At 34.3% G+C, this 20,889-nt stretch overlaps 1 protein-coding gene across 1 annotated transcript in view; it reads right to left on the reverse strand.

The window, feature by feature from the left end:
* Positions 1–14,577: 14,577 nt before the first annotated feature.
* The window catches only part of LOC124357933 (REPTOR-binding partner), a 29,769-nt gene continuing 23,457 nt past the window's right edge, over positions 14,578–20,889 (reverse strand). Inside the window, exon 4 of the mRNA XM_046810058.1 lies at positions 14,578–14,948. Within this exon, the coding sequence (XP_046666014.1) occupies positions 14,853–14,948 (96 nt within the window). The 3' untranslated portion in view covers positions 14,578–14,852. The remainder of the gene's footprint in view (positions 14,949–20,889) is intronic.

Genomic DNA, 20,889 nt, shown 5'->3' on the forward strand with positions numbered 1-20,889 from the left:
TTATGTGGTTATTTATTTTCCTTGTGTTAGTTTAACTGTCTTTCTAAATAGAAGAATTGTTTACACTTTTATAAATGACTGTGTGACTCTTTTTTGTGTCCAAATTAGAAATAGAAATGTCAGATTATCTTAATGTAAAGTGCTTGTTTAACCCTTTGAGTGCCAAGTATTTATTAAGTGGGTGTACTGAAAAGTGCCAGCCCTTTTGAATGCATTTTGCAAGGTTTCAGTAAAAAATGCAGTTTGATTATTTAATAAGCTATCAACATATTTTTTTGTACATTTTCTTTGAAAACTCTGCCTAATTAAAATAAAATAACAAAGTTACCATAAAGTTAAATTTAGGAATATCAAAAATGGACTATCAAGAATGTCAAAAAATTCTACAATTTATTTAAATTTCATTTTTTAACCCAATTATCATTACCAATAAAATCATATATCCCTTTCTTTGTCCATATCACAAGGGTATTCAATTGTCTATAAATCCTGAAAAATGTATATCATTATATTCAATAATGAGCAAGTTATACAACATTTAACCCTCCAAGTGTTGTTCGACAAAATTTTGTCGGTCAAACATTCCCTTGCATAATCACTTATTACAATATATTCTGGCAACGTATCGATTCGATTCATGCACCATTGGATTCGGGAAGAAAAAGCCTAAGGAATGCTATAGTTTTATTCCTCTTTTTATTGTAGTTGCAACGTACCAAGTTCGTAGTTTGGAACGTAAAAGAAAACGATGCAGTTTATTGTGACCGCCATGTTGTCGCTGCCGTTCTGATTTGTTTCTGTGACAAGTCGTGTTTATTAGTAACGTTATTTTAGGCACTCTTTTAGTTCTGAAATAACAATTTTCACAACCAAATATATATTTACCGTAATTTCTTTGGTTATGTATGATAACTGTTTGGACCATTCCAGGGTCATTGTTAGTCGCGTAGGCTATATACTGTTATCTTAGTAATACATGTAGTTGTGGAATCAAAATATATGTAATAAATTTAGACACAGTTTATGGTTTTCTAAAACTACATAAAATTCCCCATCAGATGTAAACCATAGATTTATAAATTTGGATATAATACAAGCTTTGAAAAACATTTTATACTTTGCTCTTTGAAAATTTTTCGCAAAAGTTTTGAGTAATGAAAAAATGAAACTTTTTTCGACTCTTCAAAAAAAAAGTTATGGAATTTATTTTACTGCTGCTTTACAGTTTACTTCATTCTGAGTAATAAAATATGCAATATAACATGTATTCAAGTAAAACTGAATTAGTAAAACTTTTATTAGCAAACTCTTACATATACACCCTTTTTCACAATTTATGCGTATCGCTGCTTTTTGTTATATAGCATTATTATAGTTTCATAAATTTGTATAATGCTTATGTTTTTCTGAAACTAGAATAAATTTGACACAAAATGGCTATCTCACTTTTATAGTTTTCTTACTATAACTTGGTTTGCTAGGTATGGTCCCCCCCCCAAATTAAAAAAAAAAATGTAAATTTTGAATTTAATGGAAAAAAATTTTTAGTAACAATTTTTTCAAGGCCAATTTTAAATGCTAATATTATTATATGTTTAATTCTGAACACAAAAATATATACTTCTATATATATATTACTTTTAATTTATATTTTTAATAATTTTTTTTTAAACCCTTGCACGAGGCTCTAAAACATGCTGCCACTACAGGAAAAAATGACCGCCACTTGGAGGGTTTTAAGAAACTAATGTCACATTGTTTCCAGTAGCCATGTCAACCAAAAATGTTATTGATTGATTTTTCGTTAAAGTCACTTGATCGGAAGTGTACTATAAAAATTTATTTTGAAAAGAACATTTCTTCACAAACAACTTAATTTAATATGTGAGGCAAAAAGGGACCCAAAGTCTGTTTTATCCATTTTGAGTTATTGTTACTAAGCAATGGTGTATACAACTCTGAATAATTTGACACCTAAATCGTATGGTTATGACAAAAAATAACAAAGTTATGACCTATAGAAAGTAAAGAGCGTAAAAACGTTGTTTTGAGAAAAACACGTTTCAAAATTTCAAATATAAACAGCTATGTAACATAACATATTTAAGAAAAGATTTTTGTACCAAAATAATTGTCATAATGTCTATTTTAAAATAAAACATCTATTTAATGTATTAATTGGGGTTTTAGCTCAAAAAATATTCTGAACCTCAATAGAGCATGTATGAGTGAAACCGACATTCTGTAATTTGATGGCAAATATTTAAAAAACCTTGAGTTACATTACATCAAGGCTCTTCAAAGTCGGCATACTTGTTAATTGTTTGGGTTAGTTCTGTAATTTATTAAATTAAATACAAATTTGGAATTTCAAAATGGTAGCTTTTATAAGGTTAGAAGGAAAAAATAAGAACATGTGCCATCAAACCAAGTTTAATTAGTAACAAAATTAGAAACTAAACAAAACAGTTTGAATTATTCCTCTTAGGCCTAAACAAAAAAGCAATGGAACGAAAATTAATTATTAATTTACATTTGTGAGAATCTTTGTGATTAAATTGATCGCTTGCGTTTGTTAGGATGACTTGGGCCGGGTCTCGGTTCAGGGTGGTCAACTAACTCTTCTTCCCTTGAGTTATCAGTGACTGTTACTGCAGGGCACAACAGATCTTTGTATTCCTCTTTGCAATACTGGCGGATATTACTGAACAGGTATTTTTTTCTGTCATCTGACAATCCTTGAGGGAGCACTCTGTCAGGAAGCCCTGTAGGTCCATCATCAGATGGGAAAATCCGGTGAACATAAACGTTACCATCATTTTCAAGTTTGCACTTGACAACACCTTTGTGGGAGTTCTCAAATTTAAAGTGGTTAAACTTGGTGATATTGGGAATTTTTCTTGGAGCCATTTTTAGCCAGAAAACTTAGCCAGTTGTAGGTTGGCACGTTGGTATTGCCTCCCTCATCTCCAACAGCAACACCGAAGTTGACTTTGGATGTCGGAGTGGATGCTTCAACTGTGTACTAGTTCTTCAACTGAAGAAACATAGGTTGTTTTGAATTTTTTCTTGAAAAGTCCAAATCCCCAATCACAAGAAAACTTTGTATGTCGTACTGGTAAAAATGAAAGAACAATCTTCTGGTTCATATTGTTACACACCTGCCAAGCTAGATAGCCAACCAAAATATTATTTTTATTTTGGCCGACACAATTGTCTGCATGGATGTACATAATTCTCTCACCATGGCTGAAATGGTGAAACAGACTCACAATAAGGTTAGAGCCTTTACCAACGTTTACATTCTCTGGTGTCAGGTAATTGGCTTGTCTGTTTGTGGTCTCACACATAATACCATAAATCCCTATGTTAAAAGGGACCCAAAAATATATAGGTCCTGGCTGAAGGGGATTGCTTAGAATATGGACCTGCTGTGCCATATCAAAACTGTAATGTGCAGTAGCATCAACACTAGAAGAGTTAGGTTCACTACTTTCTTTTCCAACAAAGCTATCTTTGCTTTTCTTGATGGTGTTGTTGTAGAATTGTCTCTCTTTTGCAACCAGATCCAAATGGGCTGTCATTTTTCTAAGGGTTTCCATTTTTTCTTCATCTGTTGCCATTGCCATTTTGGCACCAAATGTATAGTGCTGTTGACATGTGGTACACAGGTCTGAACGTGGCTTCATTATAACAATGTCACCACAGGTTGCACACCAAATGTTCCGAAATAATCTTTTCGAAATAGGTTTCTCAGTGATATCATCATTAAAACTTGCAGCATATTTTTCATAAACTGTTCCTACTGTTTCATTTGAGGGTAAAAAGTTTCAAATTCGCATTGTACACTGTACTGGCACGACCTGGTAAAGTTAGGGCATTTTGCTCTGCGTAGTTGGTTAGAAACCTAACAACAAATACAATTTTGTTATAAGAAGTGACATTTTTTGCCATTTTACCTGCATTACCATGTGGTTTAGATATTAATCCACTTTCATTGTACACCTTGGTAAGGCGTTTGAATCGCTTTATTTTTATGTTATGGGCAAACATAAAAGTTTCTCGGCATATTTCTAAGCCTTGAAGAAGGTATGTGCATCTCGATTTCTGTCTCTGAGATTGTTTTTTATGTTTCCCAGTTGTCATTGATGAGTCACGTGTAAGACAATGTAACTGGCTCAAAATTACCTGGTCGAGTTTGTTTACATGGTTATCATAAAAATCAAGTTCAGCATAATTTCTTCGCATTTCAACCAGCTCATCGGCCTGCCACTGGCGGCAACAATGTTTTTTGCACCCACAGCCATTTTCTAAAAAGGCTTCAGTAATAGTAACATCAACATCTGCATCAAAATCAGGAGGGAGATTATCATATGCATCAGGAACAATCAGTGGCTGCCCAGTGTCGTTTTCATCGACAACTTCTTCCTCAACATCCCTTTCTATTTCTATGATAATATCATTAATATTAATATTTTCACCTACATCTTCAAGAGTTGGAAAACCAGATAACAGCGAAACCTCAGATAGATCGGCAGAGGCTAGATTATTACCGACACCAGCATCACTGTGTTCATCACTAGAGTCATCACTACAAGAGGACACATCACGTTGACAAAAGTACTCTTCGTACACTTTATAGTCGTCATCACTGACTTTATCAACACCAAACTCATTAAGAACTTTTAACACAACCTTTTCATCCATGTTTTACATCAGCAGTTTGCGCGGGAACTGGAGGGAGATGGGCAGAAACGGTAACAAAACAGCTGTTTCTTGTCGGGCGTCTGATTGGTTGGTTACAGACAGCAGATACCTGATTGGTTATATTCGGCAGATAGCTGTGTTATTGAAGAAAATGTTCTTTTGTTAGATGAAAGTTCAATTAGTTATCTGAAATGGCGCTAGAGTGCAGGGAAATGTCGATTTACTAACTTAATAGTGTAATCACAGTATCTAGAGAATCAAATCAAATCAAATCAAAACATCCTTTAATAACATGTTCATTGAGAACAGAAATGGTGTCAATTATACATAGTCATAATTCAAATCACATAGAGATACAAATTATACATTTGTAAATGAGTCAGTGAAATGTTTTAACAGATAAAGCGTTCTTTGGAATCGTTTTAGTCATGTTGAAGGAACTCGTTGATGGAGTAAAATGGACGTTCGGCCAACCAGCTGTGAAGTCTTGATTTCAGCTTGCTTCCACTTCCTGTTCTTATGTCCCTTGGTAGACGGTTGAAGAATTTAGCACCTTTATATGTGGTTTTTTTTTCTCATATTGAGTGAGGCGATGTGCTGGGAGGTTGTAGAGGTTGGCATTACGTGTGCAGTAGGTGTGTAGATCCGATCCTCTCAAGAGATCTTCTCCATCCACGTACATCACAACTTCTTTGATGTAGAGTCCAACAATCGTTAAGATATTTAATGATTTAAATGCTTCCCTGCAGCTGTCAAGTCGTTGCAGTCCGGCTAAAGTTCTGACTGCCTTTTTTTTGAATGACCAGGATTTTCTCGATGTTTTCTGCAGAAGCTGCACCCCAGATGGACTGGGAGAAAGGACCCAAAGTGGCTCCATGTTATTTCTCCATAACGACTTTGTGTCCCTTTTCTCATACCTGACAACAATCACTTTATCGATGATTATTTCGATGTTACCAATTAAATATCACTTTACAGTCGATATTACGTTGTAAAGCAGGAGTTTGTGAGGAATAATCGAATGAAAACCGAAAATTGATTTTTTTCAACCTTTACTAGACTATTTGCTTGTACAGACAATTTTACTTTGCTGACTTTGGGTCCGTTTTCGCTTTCTGCATCACATATCACGTTTTCGATTTTTAATGACTTTTTTCCCAAACGTCTGGTAAAATCGGACGTTGGCATTCAAAGGATTAACATAAACTGTTTAATCTATAACATTTATAACTAAACAGCACAGATATAGCACTTCACTGAATACTAATTTGCCTACAAACTCACACTTCACTAAGGCTATGGAGCACATGACAGAGACAAGCCGGCCACTGAATGGCCAAGGTCCAGCTATTACTGCTACTTGCTACACTAGTGTTCCGTACGGGCAGAGGCAAATTAAACTTTCTATGTTAGGTAAAAGGATTTTCGAGGGATCGACACGAAGATCCTTCTCCGCACATCACTTCTATATCACTGTCCATGCACGACGCCGTGCAGCTGTAAGATTATACACATTGGCCTCTAGTAGTGTTTATCAGAACTGTTACAACTCCACAATAATACTGTTTAATTGCTACTGACGTTCAGTTAAGTAACTATCACAAAAGCACATTGTAAAGTTACAGTTTACCTGGATGTTTAAAAAAAAGTTGTTTTCGTTTTTTTTATTGCGATTTTGATATTACTACTGTACTTTTTTCTAACTGAGTGTGGTTAAATTGGTATTGCAGGAATTATTTGTAATAATGACTATTTATAATTTCTAGATCTTGTTGTGAGTTAGGCACTCAGAAGTGTGACTTTTCTGAGAATGATGGCGATCAGAATGTGGTTTATTAACCACGGTCTGACACGACAAATCAGGAGATTCTGGTGGCATGTTGGTAAACAAAAATGTTGCTGAGGTTGATCATGGTGGGCGAGAAACACACTGCGTTTGCTGATAGTGGAGCAGCAGTACTGTGTAACAGCACCGATGAAAGCTCTGTACTTAAGGAATAACTACAAAGAGCAAAAAGTACATACGGAGCAACTATTGTAGCGCAATGTTGCTAATTTACTGTGACCAAAACACTTGAGATATATGTTAGGTATATGATTGACCAAGAGTTAAAAATACCAGTAATAAACACAGATTGTGATACACAGGCATACATTAACTACTTGTAGTCCAAATATAGTTATATGTTAGGTATATGATTGACCAAGAGTTAAAAATACCAGTAATAAACACAGATTGTGATACACAGGTATACATTAACTACTTGTAGTCCAAATATAGTTATATGTTAGGTATATGATTGACCAAGAGTTAAAAATACCAGTAATAAACACAGATTGTGATACACAGGTATACATTAACTACTTGTAGTCCAAATATAGTTATATGTTAGGTATATGATTGACCAAGAGTTAAAAATACCAGTAATAAACACAGATTGTGATACACAGGTATACATTAACTACTTGTAGTCCAAATATAGTTATATGTTAGGTATATGATTGACCAAGAGTTAAAAATACCAGTAATAAACACAGATTGTGATACACAGGTATACATTAACTACTTGTAGTCCAAATATAGTTATATGTTAGGTATATGATTGACCAAGAGTTAAAAATACCAGTAATAAACACAGATTGTGATACACAGGTATACATTAACTACTTGTAGTCCAAATATAGTTATATGTTAGGTATATGATTGACCAAGAGTTAAAAATACCAGTAATAAACACAGATTGTGATACACAGGTATACATTAACTACTTGTAGTCCAAATATAGTTATATGTTAGGTATATGATTGACCAAGAGTTAAAAATACCAGTAATAAACACAGATTGTGATACACAGGTATACATTAACTACTTGTAGTCCAAATATAGTTATATGTTAGGTATATGATTGACCAAGAGTTAAAAATACCAGTAATAAACACAGATTGTGATACACAGGTATACATTAACTACTTGTAGTCCAAATATAGTTATATGTTAGGTATATGATTGACCAAGAGTTAAAAATACCAGTAATAAACACAGATTGTGATACACAGGTATACATTAACTACTTGTAGTCCAAATATAGTTATATGTTAGGTATATGATTGACCAAGAGTTAAAAATACCAGTAATAAACACAGATTGTGATACACAGGTATACATTAACTACTTGTAGTCCAAATATAGTTATATGTTAGGTATATGATTGACCAAGAGTTAAAAATACCAGTAATAAACACAGATTGTGATACACAGGTATACATTAACTACTTGTAGTCCAAATATAGTTATATGTTAGGTATATGATTGACCAAGAGTTAAAAATACCAGTAATAAACACAGATTGTGATACACAGGTATACATTAACTACTTGTAGTCCAAATATAGTTTATATGTTAGGTATATGATTGACCAAGAGTTAAAAATACCAGTAATAAACACAGATTGTGATACACAGGTATACATTAACTACTTGTAGTCCAAATATAGTTATATGTTAGGTATATGATTGACCAAGAGTTAAAAATACCAGTAATAAACACAGATTGTGATACACAGGTATACATTAACTACTTGTAGTCCAAATATAGTTATATGTTAGGTATATGATTGACCAAGAGTTAAAAATACCAGTAATAAACACAGATTGTGATACACAGGTATACATTAACTACTTGTAGTCCGAATATAGTTATTACTTTTCAGCATGAAACAACAGTTTTATTCAAATACAAAAAATTATTCCATTTCATATACATAAAGATTTTGGGGAAACATACCCAAAACTCAAATAATATAAACGTAACATTTATTTACAAGAAATATTATACATTCATTTACATTATATAATTTTAATATACAAAATATAACAGTGTATCATTTTAAACTTTAAATATAACTTAAAAAACCTGGCATAAACTAAGTTTCTATCTAATTGAAATTGCTACCAATCAAAGATCTCTCTCTGGATAGTTGGGTGTTAAAGCTCTAGTTTTAAAAGAATGATTATTTCCATTGTGATATAAAACTAGTGTGTATGCAAAAATCTCTTGTTTTTAACATTATTTAAAGATAAAATAAAATGTTAAATATGAAAACACTCAGTTTTGTTTACATAGTTACCACTAAATCTAAAGGCATATTTTAATGTATTAGTAATTATATTCTTATTCTTTATTAAAATCCCATAAATGTTTTGATATTAATTAACGAAACTTAACATATAATATAAACTCAACAATTTCTCTTACAGTACCAAAACAGAATTATGAGGCGTGATTTAAAAGTCAGTACCGTTTTAAATTTACGCCACTTCAGCGCTGTGGTCATTGTTTTGTACAATAGGCACGATTACGGAACCATCTGATCGAGTTTAAAATAGACACACACTATTTTCTTTATTCAAACTGCAAATTAATAAACTTAAACTGAAGAGACCTTTTGCTTTTATATAAATAAAAGTAAATTTCAAGAAGATCTATTTTACAATGAAACAGGAAGTCAGAACTTTGAAATCAATACGCTTTGAAATGATTGATTAAACATGATTGGCAGAACTCTGCACAAGGAAAAACAGTTGTCTGTTGCAAACAGCTGGGTACAACTCTGTAGCTGATCAGCTCCTACAACCTTGTTATCTCCTACAACCTTGTTATCTCTTACAACCTGCTGTGTTTACAATAACCAAACAACAGATAGCAACTGTTACAGTATAATTATTGTTAGTGATTGCTTGTTTAAACACATAGTTTAATTGTGAATTTTGGTTGCCATTTTAAATAGACTAATGACTTTTTTGAATTAATAATAATTGTTTAATTTTTTAATAACATCTGCACTTATTTGGCTCATCAGTGAGATATTGCTGATCAAAATGTCAAAATACCCATGTGGAGAATGTGACACTGGTGTCAAATACTCAGGTATCCGCTGCACTGGGACTTGCAACAAGTGGTTCCATGCTAGGTGTGTAAATATATCAGAGACCAAGCTGAAGAAATTCAGTAAGCAACAGATTGAGGCATGGTCATGTCATAATTGCTTCAACATTTTGAATAAGTCCACAGAAATTATGGTACTAGAAAACAAGATTGATTCTTTTAATAAATGATGAGGTAATGGATCATGAGACTTCACTGTCTCTTGCAGCAGAAGTAGGTCAGGCCCTTCTACTGGAAAATACTCAGTTGAAACAAGAACTTCATAACTTAAGACCAACTGCATGCAGTTCAAGAATCTGGGAGAGAACTTTGTAACAAAATAACTTCCATGGAACGAGAAATCCAGTTTTTGCTGAAAAAACTCCAAGAAGAGATTAAGTTAAAGGAAGAATTAATTAAGGATGCCGAAACGGTAAAATCCCTCCTAACTATATAAAAGTTAAAGACTTACTCGACTTGCAATCACACTATAAACTGGAGCTTAAAAACTCCTTGGAAGATGGCAAGAAAAAAACAGCTTATTGCAACAACATTCACCAGAAACTTGACGATCTTTTCCGCGATATTGTAAAGAACAAAGAAGAGCTCCTAGCCAAAGATGAAACCATCACAAGCACTGGCGGAAAAGTGTGGAGAGTTGGAGTCAGGGATATTAGACAGAGACAATGCAATCAAGTCTTACTGTACAAGGTTTTTTTCATAAAACCAGAAGTTACTTGAAACCTCATCCACCTCACTTGACAAGTCACACTGACCAAACTGTACAGGGACACAAAACAAAAACGGACCTCAGTGGGACTCAATACACCCTTAACATTTCCTCCTCCACAAAGTCTGGCTCCAAGTAGCCAACTAAAACACCCAAACAAGAACCAGTTTAGCATATCTTTACAAAAAATCAAACACCAACAAAACCCTACATTTAGGGATGACCCCACTTACACTTACTAACCTGATGGACAACGCCACTGAGCACTTAATAATGTGCAATATAAAGAAACCTGCAGTTACTTCAGATGAAGTCGTTATTCCACTTAAGGAGCCAATAGCCAGCCCCTTTAAAAGTTTATAAAGGACCCCCTTATCACTGCTAAAAAATTGGTTGACAAGGAATCCTTCGAAGATTTTTTTAATAGAAACATTGAAGAAGCCTTAAAAAACAGCTCCAAATCTACTTACAGTTTTAGCTGTGATAATAAATGTTCTGTTACAGAGGGTTCAAAAGATAATTTTTTTTAGATTTGGAGAGCTAACAAAGGCCAAAATGAAAGGAAATGAACTAGACATCCCACCACCCCAAGTTGTAACTAATACAAAGGCTCAAAAATCAAGAAAACTGTCAATTTTTCACCAAAAATATTGACAGACTTGGCAATAAAATTGATCGGCTTGCTCATTTTTTTACATACTTCTAACCCGGGCATTTTAGTAATAAGTGAACACGGACTAAACTGTGAAACAATTAAAATTGGAAAAATTCCAAATTATTCTCTAATAACTTCTTTCAATAGAGAACACCATATAAAAGGAGGAAATTGCTATCTACAGAAATAACATGATTGGTTATGAAGTCAAAAGTCACAACTTAGAGAACCTAAGTATTGAACTAACATGTGAAGTCGCTGCTGTGAAACTCCAGATAACCAGGAAACGGCATTTGTATATTCTTGGTGCTTACCGTCCACCTAAAGCATCTCTCAGCCCAGGCACTTTTAATCCTTTCCGATCTTCTGGAAAGAATTCCACTGGAGGAACAGCGGGATTTGCCTGGTTGGGGATTTTAAACGTTGACATGTTAGATAAGACAAAAAAGAGAAAAATACTATTTGATGAAGCTCTTGCTCCCTTTGACATGATTCGACTAGATCTCCCACCTACCAGAATTACTCACACCTCTTCAACTTCTATTGACATGGTTTGTACAAACTTCGATTTTAACTCTATTTCTGTTGATGTTGTGCACACAGGACTTTCAGACCATACAGGGCAATTTACGTCTGTGGACATACCTTCGAAACAGCTGAAAGGAACATCATTGACAAAAAAGGTTTTTTAATAATAATAACCTTACATGCCTCAAGGGATTACTATCTATCCAGAGCTGGGAAAAGGTATATGAGTCCAGCAGTGCAGAAGAAGCCTATTGCAACTTCCTTTCCATTTTAACATCGGCTATGGACATTGCCTGTCCTGTGACCAAAACAAGAGTCAAGCCTAGTCGACAGAATAATCTTGAACTACTAAATCCTGATATTGACCTGCTAAGGAAACAATTCCTGAAAGCTCAGGATCGTTATTTGTCAACCAACAGCCAAGAAGACAAAGTAAGGGCCTCAGCAAAGAAGAAGACATATGACCTTAAGTTGAAAGAAGTAAAAAAACAAACAAATGAAGCACATATTAACCAAGCCTCTAATAAAAGCAAAGCAATCTGGGAAACAATAAATAAAGTAAGACCTTCGAAAGAATCACCTCAAGAGGAGGAATGGCAGATTAACACTGGCTTGGAAACAGTCTCCGACATTGGTGAGGTGGCAAATATTTTCAATGAATATTTCGCTACAATAGCAGAGAAAACTTTAAAGAAAAATAACAGTTACCACCAACAAAGGACAACACTTAATAGCCTACCTGACCTTACAGCTAACACTATTTCATCCTTTCAACCTGCAAATGTTGACGAAGTACTTAACACAATTAACAAATTGAAATCTTCTACGTCTTCCGGAATAGATGAAGTTTCAGCTAATCTCCTAAAATCTTGCAGACTGGAACTCTGCCATCCTCTATTCCCGATGTTATCAATAAATCAATGAGCCAAGGGGTATTTCCTTCTAAATTGAGACTCTCAAAGGTGTTTCCTCTACACAAACAAGGAAGCAAATATGAGATTCAAAACTACAGGCCAATTTCTTTAGTTCCAACAGTTTCAAAGGTTTTGGAGAAAATAAGTTTTGAGCAGATTAATGGATCATCTTAGCACAAACCACTTAATTCCTGACAGACAACACGGCTTTCTAGCGGGGAAATCAACCATTACAGCATTGACAGACCTAATCGAACACATAATTGACAATATTGACGCAGGCAACACAGTCACAAGCACCTTTCTTGATCTCAGTAAAGCTTTTGATTGTCTAGATCACGGCCTACTTTTAAGCAAGTTGAGCTCATTGGGCATAAAAGCACTCTGTTTTGAATTGGTTTTGGCAGCTACTTAACCGGACGAAAACAAATAGTATCCATCAAGCATACTCTAAATGGAAAAAACAGAAACTGGAATATCTTCTCCTCTACCCATAACCAGAGGAGTGCCCCAAGGATCTGTAATGGGCCCAGTACTGTTTCTTTTATTTATATCAGATCTTCCATCCCATATAAACCACTTTAGTTATCCTGTCATATATGCTGATGACACAGTTCTTGTATCTTAGCAACAAATTAATAGAGCAACTTGAAATAAGCACCTTCATATCTGTTAATATGGCTCAACAGTACTGTCTGAACAATGATCTAGTTTTCAACGAGTGCAAAACAAAACAGTTAATTCTAGGAAGACATGACGATGCAGTTGCGAAACTCCAGGGTTGGAACGTGTCTTATCAACTAAACACCTTGGTGTCACTCTAGATGAAAAACTGTCTTGGAGCCACCACATTGACGAGATGTGCCACCAACTTAGCTCGGCTATTTTTTGCCATAAAAAGAGTGAAAGCTACAAGTACATTTGAGGCAACAAGGATCACTTATTTTGCACTCTTTGAATCAAAGATCAGATATGGCATAATCTTATGGGGAAACAGTTCATGCAGTAATTTAAATAGGAATTTTGGTCCTTCAAAAAAGAGCCCTTAGAACAATGGCTAGCCTTCAACCCCTTGACAGCTGTCGTGAAGTCTTTAAGAACTTTAATATTTTAACTGTGACATCCCTGTATATTTTAGAAGTTGTTTTATTTGCCTGCAGACTCAAGTTACCAAAAAACAAAGACATACATGGGCGACAAACTCGCCATGCCGACGATTTCATCCTTCAATCCCACCGGACTGCCTTGTTTGAAAAAAAGCCTTCATATGCAGGGGCAAAAACTATTTAATGTTCTACCTGTCGAGTTGAAGACTCAAGATTCAGCTACAATGAGAAGACAACTTCGAGAATGGCTAATCAATAAATCAATTTACACAATGGACGAGTTCATGACACATGCTTCAGGGACTCCTCAGCATTGACTACAAAATACCGAAGAAACACTTTGTAAACCATCTTATCTGGTTTTCTATTCTACCTGTCTTTCTTACTGTAACTTGACGCTTATATCTGTTCTTTATGATTATGATTAAAGTATTATTGATTGATAAATCTGTTTGCATGATTTCACATTGACACACCTGTTGAGAATCCTGCTGACTGCAAAGTGCGTGCTAAAATACATTTTCTCAGTGCTCAAAGCAGTTGACATTCATCGCCAAATCAGTGATGTTTGTGGTGAAAACATAAGTGATGGAATGGTGCGGAAATTGGTTAGGGTGTTTAAAGATGGCCGCACAAACATTCACGATGAGGAACGAAGTAGGTAAACTTCAGTCATATCTATGGACTGATTCAAAAAGTGGACTGTAAAGTGAGAGAGAACAGACAATTCACGAATTCAACCTTTTCTGAAGAGTTTCCTGCAGTCTCAAGAAGTGTTCTTATGAAATTGTGTTTATTAATTGTGTGTAAGACCGTGATGCAGTGGTTATCTGATCAGGTGACAACCTTCTTTGACAATAGAATACAAAAAGCTGGTCCTACAATACGATAAGTGCCTTAATATTTACTTGTTTTTTTAAATTTGAAAACCGTACTTAGTTTAAAAACACGTCTATCATGGCATATTTTTATACCGAGAATTATTCATTTAAATGGGTTTTTTTTTTTTTCCCTTCTGAGGGAAGAGGACACTTTGTCCCCGCACTTAGTCCTAAAAGGACCTTTGCGCCTCCCTTACTTTAATTTGTGCCCTCAAAAACCGAGGCTTAAATGTTGAAATGAGTACTATATGCACTTCTCCAAACCATGAAATACGTTAATATTTAAAAATATAAGGATGATTAGAACTATCCTTAAAATAGTTTTGTTACATACATAGTCAATCTACATTTCGAAAAAATATGGTACAATGTTCCAAAATGTCAACAATCTGTGAGATAATAGAGAGTTACACCTCAGGTTTCACAGCTCCCATCTCTTCCAGGAACGACTGGAAACCCTCTGGAACCCTTCCTTCATCCAGTTCCCTGCCCCAAGCTCGGAACTAGATCAGAAAAGAAAAAAGTATGGAATTAAAATTTGTAACACGACTCAGATAGTCAACAAGCATCGTAAGGAAGTATTGTAATAATGTGACATGACTTAATTGTAGAAACAAAATAGTTGTGATGGTACATGTTCTGTGCCATGAAAATTTACATTTTTCATATCCTCTAATGAAGGATATTTGCGGCAAATTGTCTGGGTAGATCCAGAGTGTGTCACATATCCTAGTCTTGTTCCAAAAGGCTGAAATAACCACCTTGTGAAAATATTAAAAATAAATTTAAAACTAGTTACAGGTTGGGGCTAGACACATCCATCAACTTGACATAATAAAAGAACTTCCATCATATAGCGGCACCAAAGAGGGGCATTTAATTATCAAAACATCCAATAAAAATATCTGACTTTGTACAACAATGGCAATGGCATCCAACAACATGGAGCATGTATTCAACTTTAAATAAAGACTCTGTACATTACATATCATGAGTTGACCTGTCCACACCTTGAAAGGAAAATTGCTCACCCAAATCAGAGACCTTTCTTGTCTTTGTTGCTTTCTTAAGTCCGAAAACAACAGTATATTTTTTTTACATCGGGGATTTAATGCGATCCTAAGAACAATCATTTATGTCTAGTTCATCCAGGTAAATACCATTCTGTATTCACCCAGGTCAAAGTGAAAAATTATAGATAATAAAAGGGTTATTTGCAAAAAAGTATCCGACTGGAAGAAATTTTGTTTGTTGATCTCGAAATAAACACTCAATTTCTAAAACTTATTTTATTTATTTGCTAATAATATTAATTATAAAAAAGGTCAAATATTTTTATCACACGAACACAGTGCCAAGAAGCCCTGGGTAAATGGGCTGCTTACAAGAACTGGATCGCTCAGCAACATCCAAAAAACAGCCACGCTAGGCCTACAATTGGACATCATCATGCGATAACCACTGAACTGCGCTGATCAATACAATGCTAATGTAGGCTTATGTTACATCTGTAGTAACATTTTTTTAAAGCTGTTTTTATTTTGAACTAGTTGACCAGCAATGATTTTAAAATATAATGGCCACACTAGAACATTCCTGACAATCAGTTCTGACAGTTCTGACACCAACACAGCTAAATTAAATGAAGCACTGGCCAATTTTGACATTGAGAGACTATCTATACCTCCTACCAGAGTAACAAAACACCACTTCAACTTCAATTGACTGTGTCTGTGCAAATCACTACACAAAAGATTTGGATGTTGAGGTAATACATACTGGCATATCTGACCATAAGGCCCAAATATGCAACCTCAAAATTTCACTGCCAAACTCAACTCAACCAGGTCAGATCATCCGACACTTCCGTGAGGAGAATATTTATCACCTGAAGTACCTCCTAGCAGAAAATAGCTGGCTCAAAGTTCACAATGCCATAAATGTTGACCAAGCCTATGAAAATTTCTCCAAATCATTGACTGCAACTATAGAGATGGCTTGCCCAAAAAAGAAACGAAGACCAAGAAAGAAGAAAAACTTAGATATGTATGACAATAAAGACGCACTTTTACTGAAGCAAGCCTACCTGCAAGCTCTCTCTAAATTGAACTGACAGGAGATATTGAAGACAAAGCAATCTGCACTGATGCAAAGAAAAGGTACGATCTAAAACTAAAATCCCTGCGCAAAACAAGCAACTGTAGAATACATAGAAAAATCTGTTAACAAACCAAAAAGCTATGTGGGATACAATAAATAAGAACGAAAGAAGCAAGGACAAAGGGAGCCACAGATACAGCTGAAAAGTGGACGGAAAGTTACTGGACGAGCCACTTGAAGTGGCAGAACAACTAAACAACTATTTCATAAAAAGCTGCTGATGAAGCACTAAAAAAGAGTGACGTGACAAGAACTGCCAGAGCTAACCCTATCACATTCACATGTGACAAATATCTTTCAGAGCTGTCATTCACCAATCCTGAAGAAGTATCAAAAGTAATTCAAACATTTAAACCGAAGTAGTCTGCGGGACTGGATGATGTTCCCTCACAACTTGTAAAAATCTGCTTCAAAGAACTAATAACTCCATTAACCAGCATAATTAATAGATCATTTCAAGAAGGACAATTCCCAAGTGCTCTTAAATGTGCAAAAGTCTATCCTAAATACAAAAAAGGCTCTGCAACAGATCTAACTAACTATCGACCCATATCTCTAGTTTCCACTTTCTCTAAAGTAATTGAGAAGGTGGTCCTAGCACGATTAATGGATCATCTCGAAGCTAACAGCCTGTTTAACTGAGAAGCAGCATGGGTTTGTAAAGGGGAAATCGACCACAACAGCAATAATCAGCCCTCATGAAGAGTGTAATTGATCAGCTTGAAGACAAGAAACCGGTTACAGGAATACTTCTTGACTTCAGTAAGGCTTTCGATTCCCTAGGGCATGATCTTATCCTCTTAAAACTTGAAGCTCTAGGCATACATGGGACAGCAAAATCTTGGTTCCAATCATACTTGAGTGGACGCTCTCAAGTAGTTGAAATAAAGTCTACATCCAACAACATGGTACAATTTGTAAAATCCAGTCCCAAAGAAATAACAAGAGGAGTACCTCAGGGCTCTGTTTTAGGACCAGTCCTTTTTATTTTATTCATCAATGACATGCCACAACATCTTGGTAATCTGAGCACCTGTTTAATGTAGCTGATGATATTACTCTTGTAGTTAGCGGTGAATCAGCTGCTAGTTTAAAGGAAAAACTCTTCCCAAAGTTTTGAATAAAGGCCTATCAATATTGCAGGGAAAACGACTTGGTTGCAAACACTACAAAACCAAGCAGATAATTTTTGGAAGGAGAAGTGTCACACTAGGTATAGACAATGTAGTACAAGAAGAGAAAGTAAAACTGCTAGGAATGAACGATTGATGCAAAGCTCACTTGGACCCCCCACATCGACAACTTGTGCAAAATAGTTTCCTCTGGCCTATACGCTGTGCAAAGACTTAAACAAATAGCTGATATCAAAACTGCCAAAACAGCATATTTTGGACTAATTGAGTCACATATTAGATATGGTCTAATTATTTGGGGTGGAACCTCAATCTGTACCATGGAACGAGTGTTGATCCTGCAGAAACGAGCTGTGAGGATACTTGCAGATCTGCAGCCACTACAGTCTTGCCGTACATCTTTTAAAGAGCTGGGAATAATGACAGGTGGTCAACCTCTACATACGAGAAGTGATCATGTATGCCGAAAATCAAGATCCACCTCGTACAGCAACGTCCACAGCTACCCCACCAGGAATGCTTCATACTTTGCAACACCACAACATCAGCTCACTCTCTATCCGAGAGACAACCACTCTACATTGGCTGCAGACTCCACAACCATCTTCCAGATCAACTGAGAAGAATAAGAGGACAGAACCTGAAGAGAGAGCTCAGCAAATGGTTGGCGGAACGGCCTTTCTACAGCATAGCCGAGTTTTTCAATGAACAATTGAACAATTGTATTTTGTGAAATATTTTTCATTGACTTAAGTATATTTTAACCTCTGACAAGCAATTGTTAACAAACTTCTTGTTATTTCTGTACTTTTTGGAAAACAGTATTGACGCCTTTGTATTTCTACTACAAATAAAGAGATATATTGACAAATATATCATTTCTCACATTTGTGTGTGAATTGATACAATGATAGAACATTCCTGACAATCAGTTCTACATTATGTATATATCATTTCTCACATTTGTGTGTGAATGTGAAAGTTAATACGTTACAATGCAATATATAAATATAATGGCCACACTAGAACATTCCTGACAATCAGTTCTACATTATGTATATATCATTTCTCACATTTGTGTGTGAATGTGAAAGTTAATACGTTACAATGCAATATATAAATGGTACATAAATGGTCTGGCTGCGTTAATCATCAGAATCAGAATCAGAAATTTATTGTCACATAACGTTACATAAATGTAGTAGATAAAATCTACAATGAACAGGTGACTCGTCAATATAGTTTAAAATATACTAAACCTAATTAAAAAAAGTTATAAACATAATTAACAATTCATTGATAAATAATCAATATTAATCGCATAAACAGTGATCCAGTAAGTATATAAAACATTAAACTCTAATGATACAGGTACAGATTATAATTCATATTAAATAAAGATAGATGTAGCTATTATTACACTAAAATAAAATAATTTACAAAACATAAAACACATTTAAAAATAATTAGTGATAAAATAAATACAGTGGAATTAATATATATACATCAAAATGTTTTGATATGGTTGGGGGGTAATTTAATTAATGAAGGTTGCATCATTTAGAAAATCAGTTTCTGAATAATATTCTTTCTCTATTAAAATATGTTTTAATTTTACAGAGAACTTTTCTGGAGGCAAAGAGGATAGAGATATTGGAATTTTATTGTAAAAATTTTAGTCCTTTGTAATAACTTACATTTCAAATAATTTAGTTCTATGGATTGGGTATGTAAGTCTGTCTCTCTGTCTTGTATTATACTCATGATCTTTTGTGGTGATATTATTAAGTAAGTTTTTATGGGTATACATTAAGACCTCATATATATAAAGTGACGGAATGGTCAATAAATTTAACTGTTTAAATATAGACCTACAAGATGATCTAAAATTTAATTTTGTTATGATTCTCAAAGCTCTTTTTTGCAATATAAAAATAGAAATTGCTTTGGGGGAAGAACCCCATGCCAATATACCGTATTTCATGTGAGGAAAAAAATAACCATAATACACTGTCATCATCACTTGAAAACTCACAATATTTTGTAAAACTTTTAAGGCAAAACACGCAGAGCTCAGCTTATTTTCCAATTTTTCAATATGATGTTTCCAATTAATGTTTTTGTCAATGTATAATCCTAAAAACTTTACTGTCATCATGATAATATACTCATTAAAAAGTTGAATGCTTATACATTTTTTAAGAATTCAATATCTTGGATCAAATCCTATCTATCATATCGTTATCAAAGGACAGTCATCTGTAGAAAATATGTTAAATCTAAATCACAGTGGGAGCAATTAAAATTTGGGGTTCCACAAGGTTCAATTATGGGACCTCTTTTGTTTCTTTTGTACATAAATGATCCCCCTGCAAACATATCAAACAGTCTAACACTTTATGCAGATGATACAACTGCACTTGTTAGATCTAAGAATGACGATGAATTAAAAGTTAAAATCATTGAAACCATAGCTGAATTAAAGGAATGGACTAAAACTAAATTGGTAAAATTTTGTACTCCTCAATCAAGAAATCATAATTTTAATGATTTAGAATTTGAACATCAGAGACTTTCTATTAGTGGAAACGCAAAATGTTTGGGGCTAGAACTCGATTTGCATTTGAATTGGACTAAGTGCATTGAAACTATTTTAAGAAGGTTAAACTCAGCATGCTTTCAAATGCTTATTTTGAGACATACCATAGATTTAAAAACATGTTTAATCATATATTATGCTTATTTTTATTCAATCCTTCAGTACAGAATTGAGTTCTGGGGGTTTTCAAAAGATATAGATAAAATTTTTTAAATTCAGAAGAAATTTTTAAGAATAATGACGTTTTTACCTTGGAAGGCTTCTTGTAGGCCTATCTTTAATGAACATAAAATTTTAACTGTACCAAGCCTAATAATTTTCAAAACATTATTAACAGTGAAGTCTAATTACGACAACCTTTTTAGTAAAAACCATAAACACAGTCATAACGTTAGATGTAAAACTAATTTTCAATATCCCAAACATCATCTGAAAGTGGTGGAAAAGACACCATCCTACATGGGGAAAAAAGTTTTCAATAAATTACCTTTAAGGTTTAAGGAATTAATATATTCAGGCGCATTCCAAGATAACATTAAGGAGTTGTTACTT

Source organism: Homalodisca vitripennis, chromosome 3, assembly GCF_021130785.1.
Source record: "Homalodisca vitripennis isolate AUS2020 chromosome 3, UT_GWSS_2.1, whole genome shotgun sequence".
NCBI classification, from domain to species: domain Eukaryota; kingdom Metazoa; phylum Arthropoda; class Insecta; order Hemiptera; family Cicadellidae; genus Homalodisca; species Homalodisca vitripennis.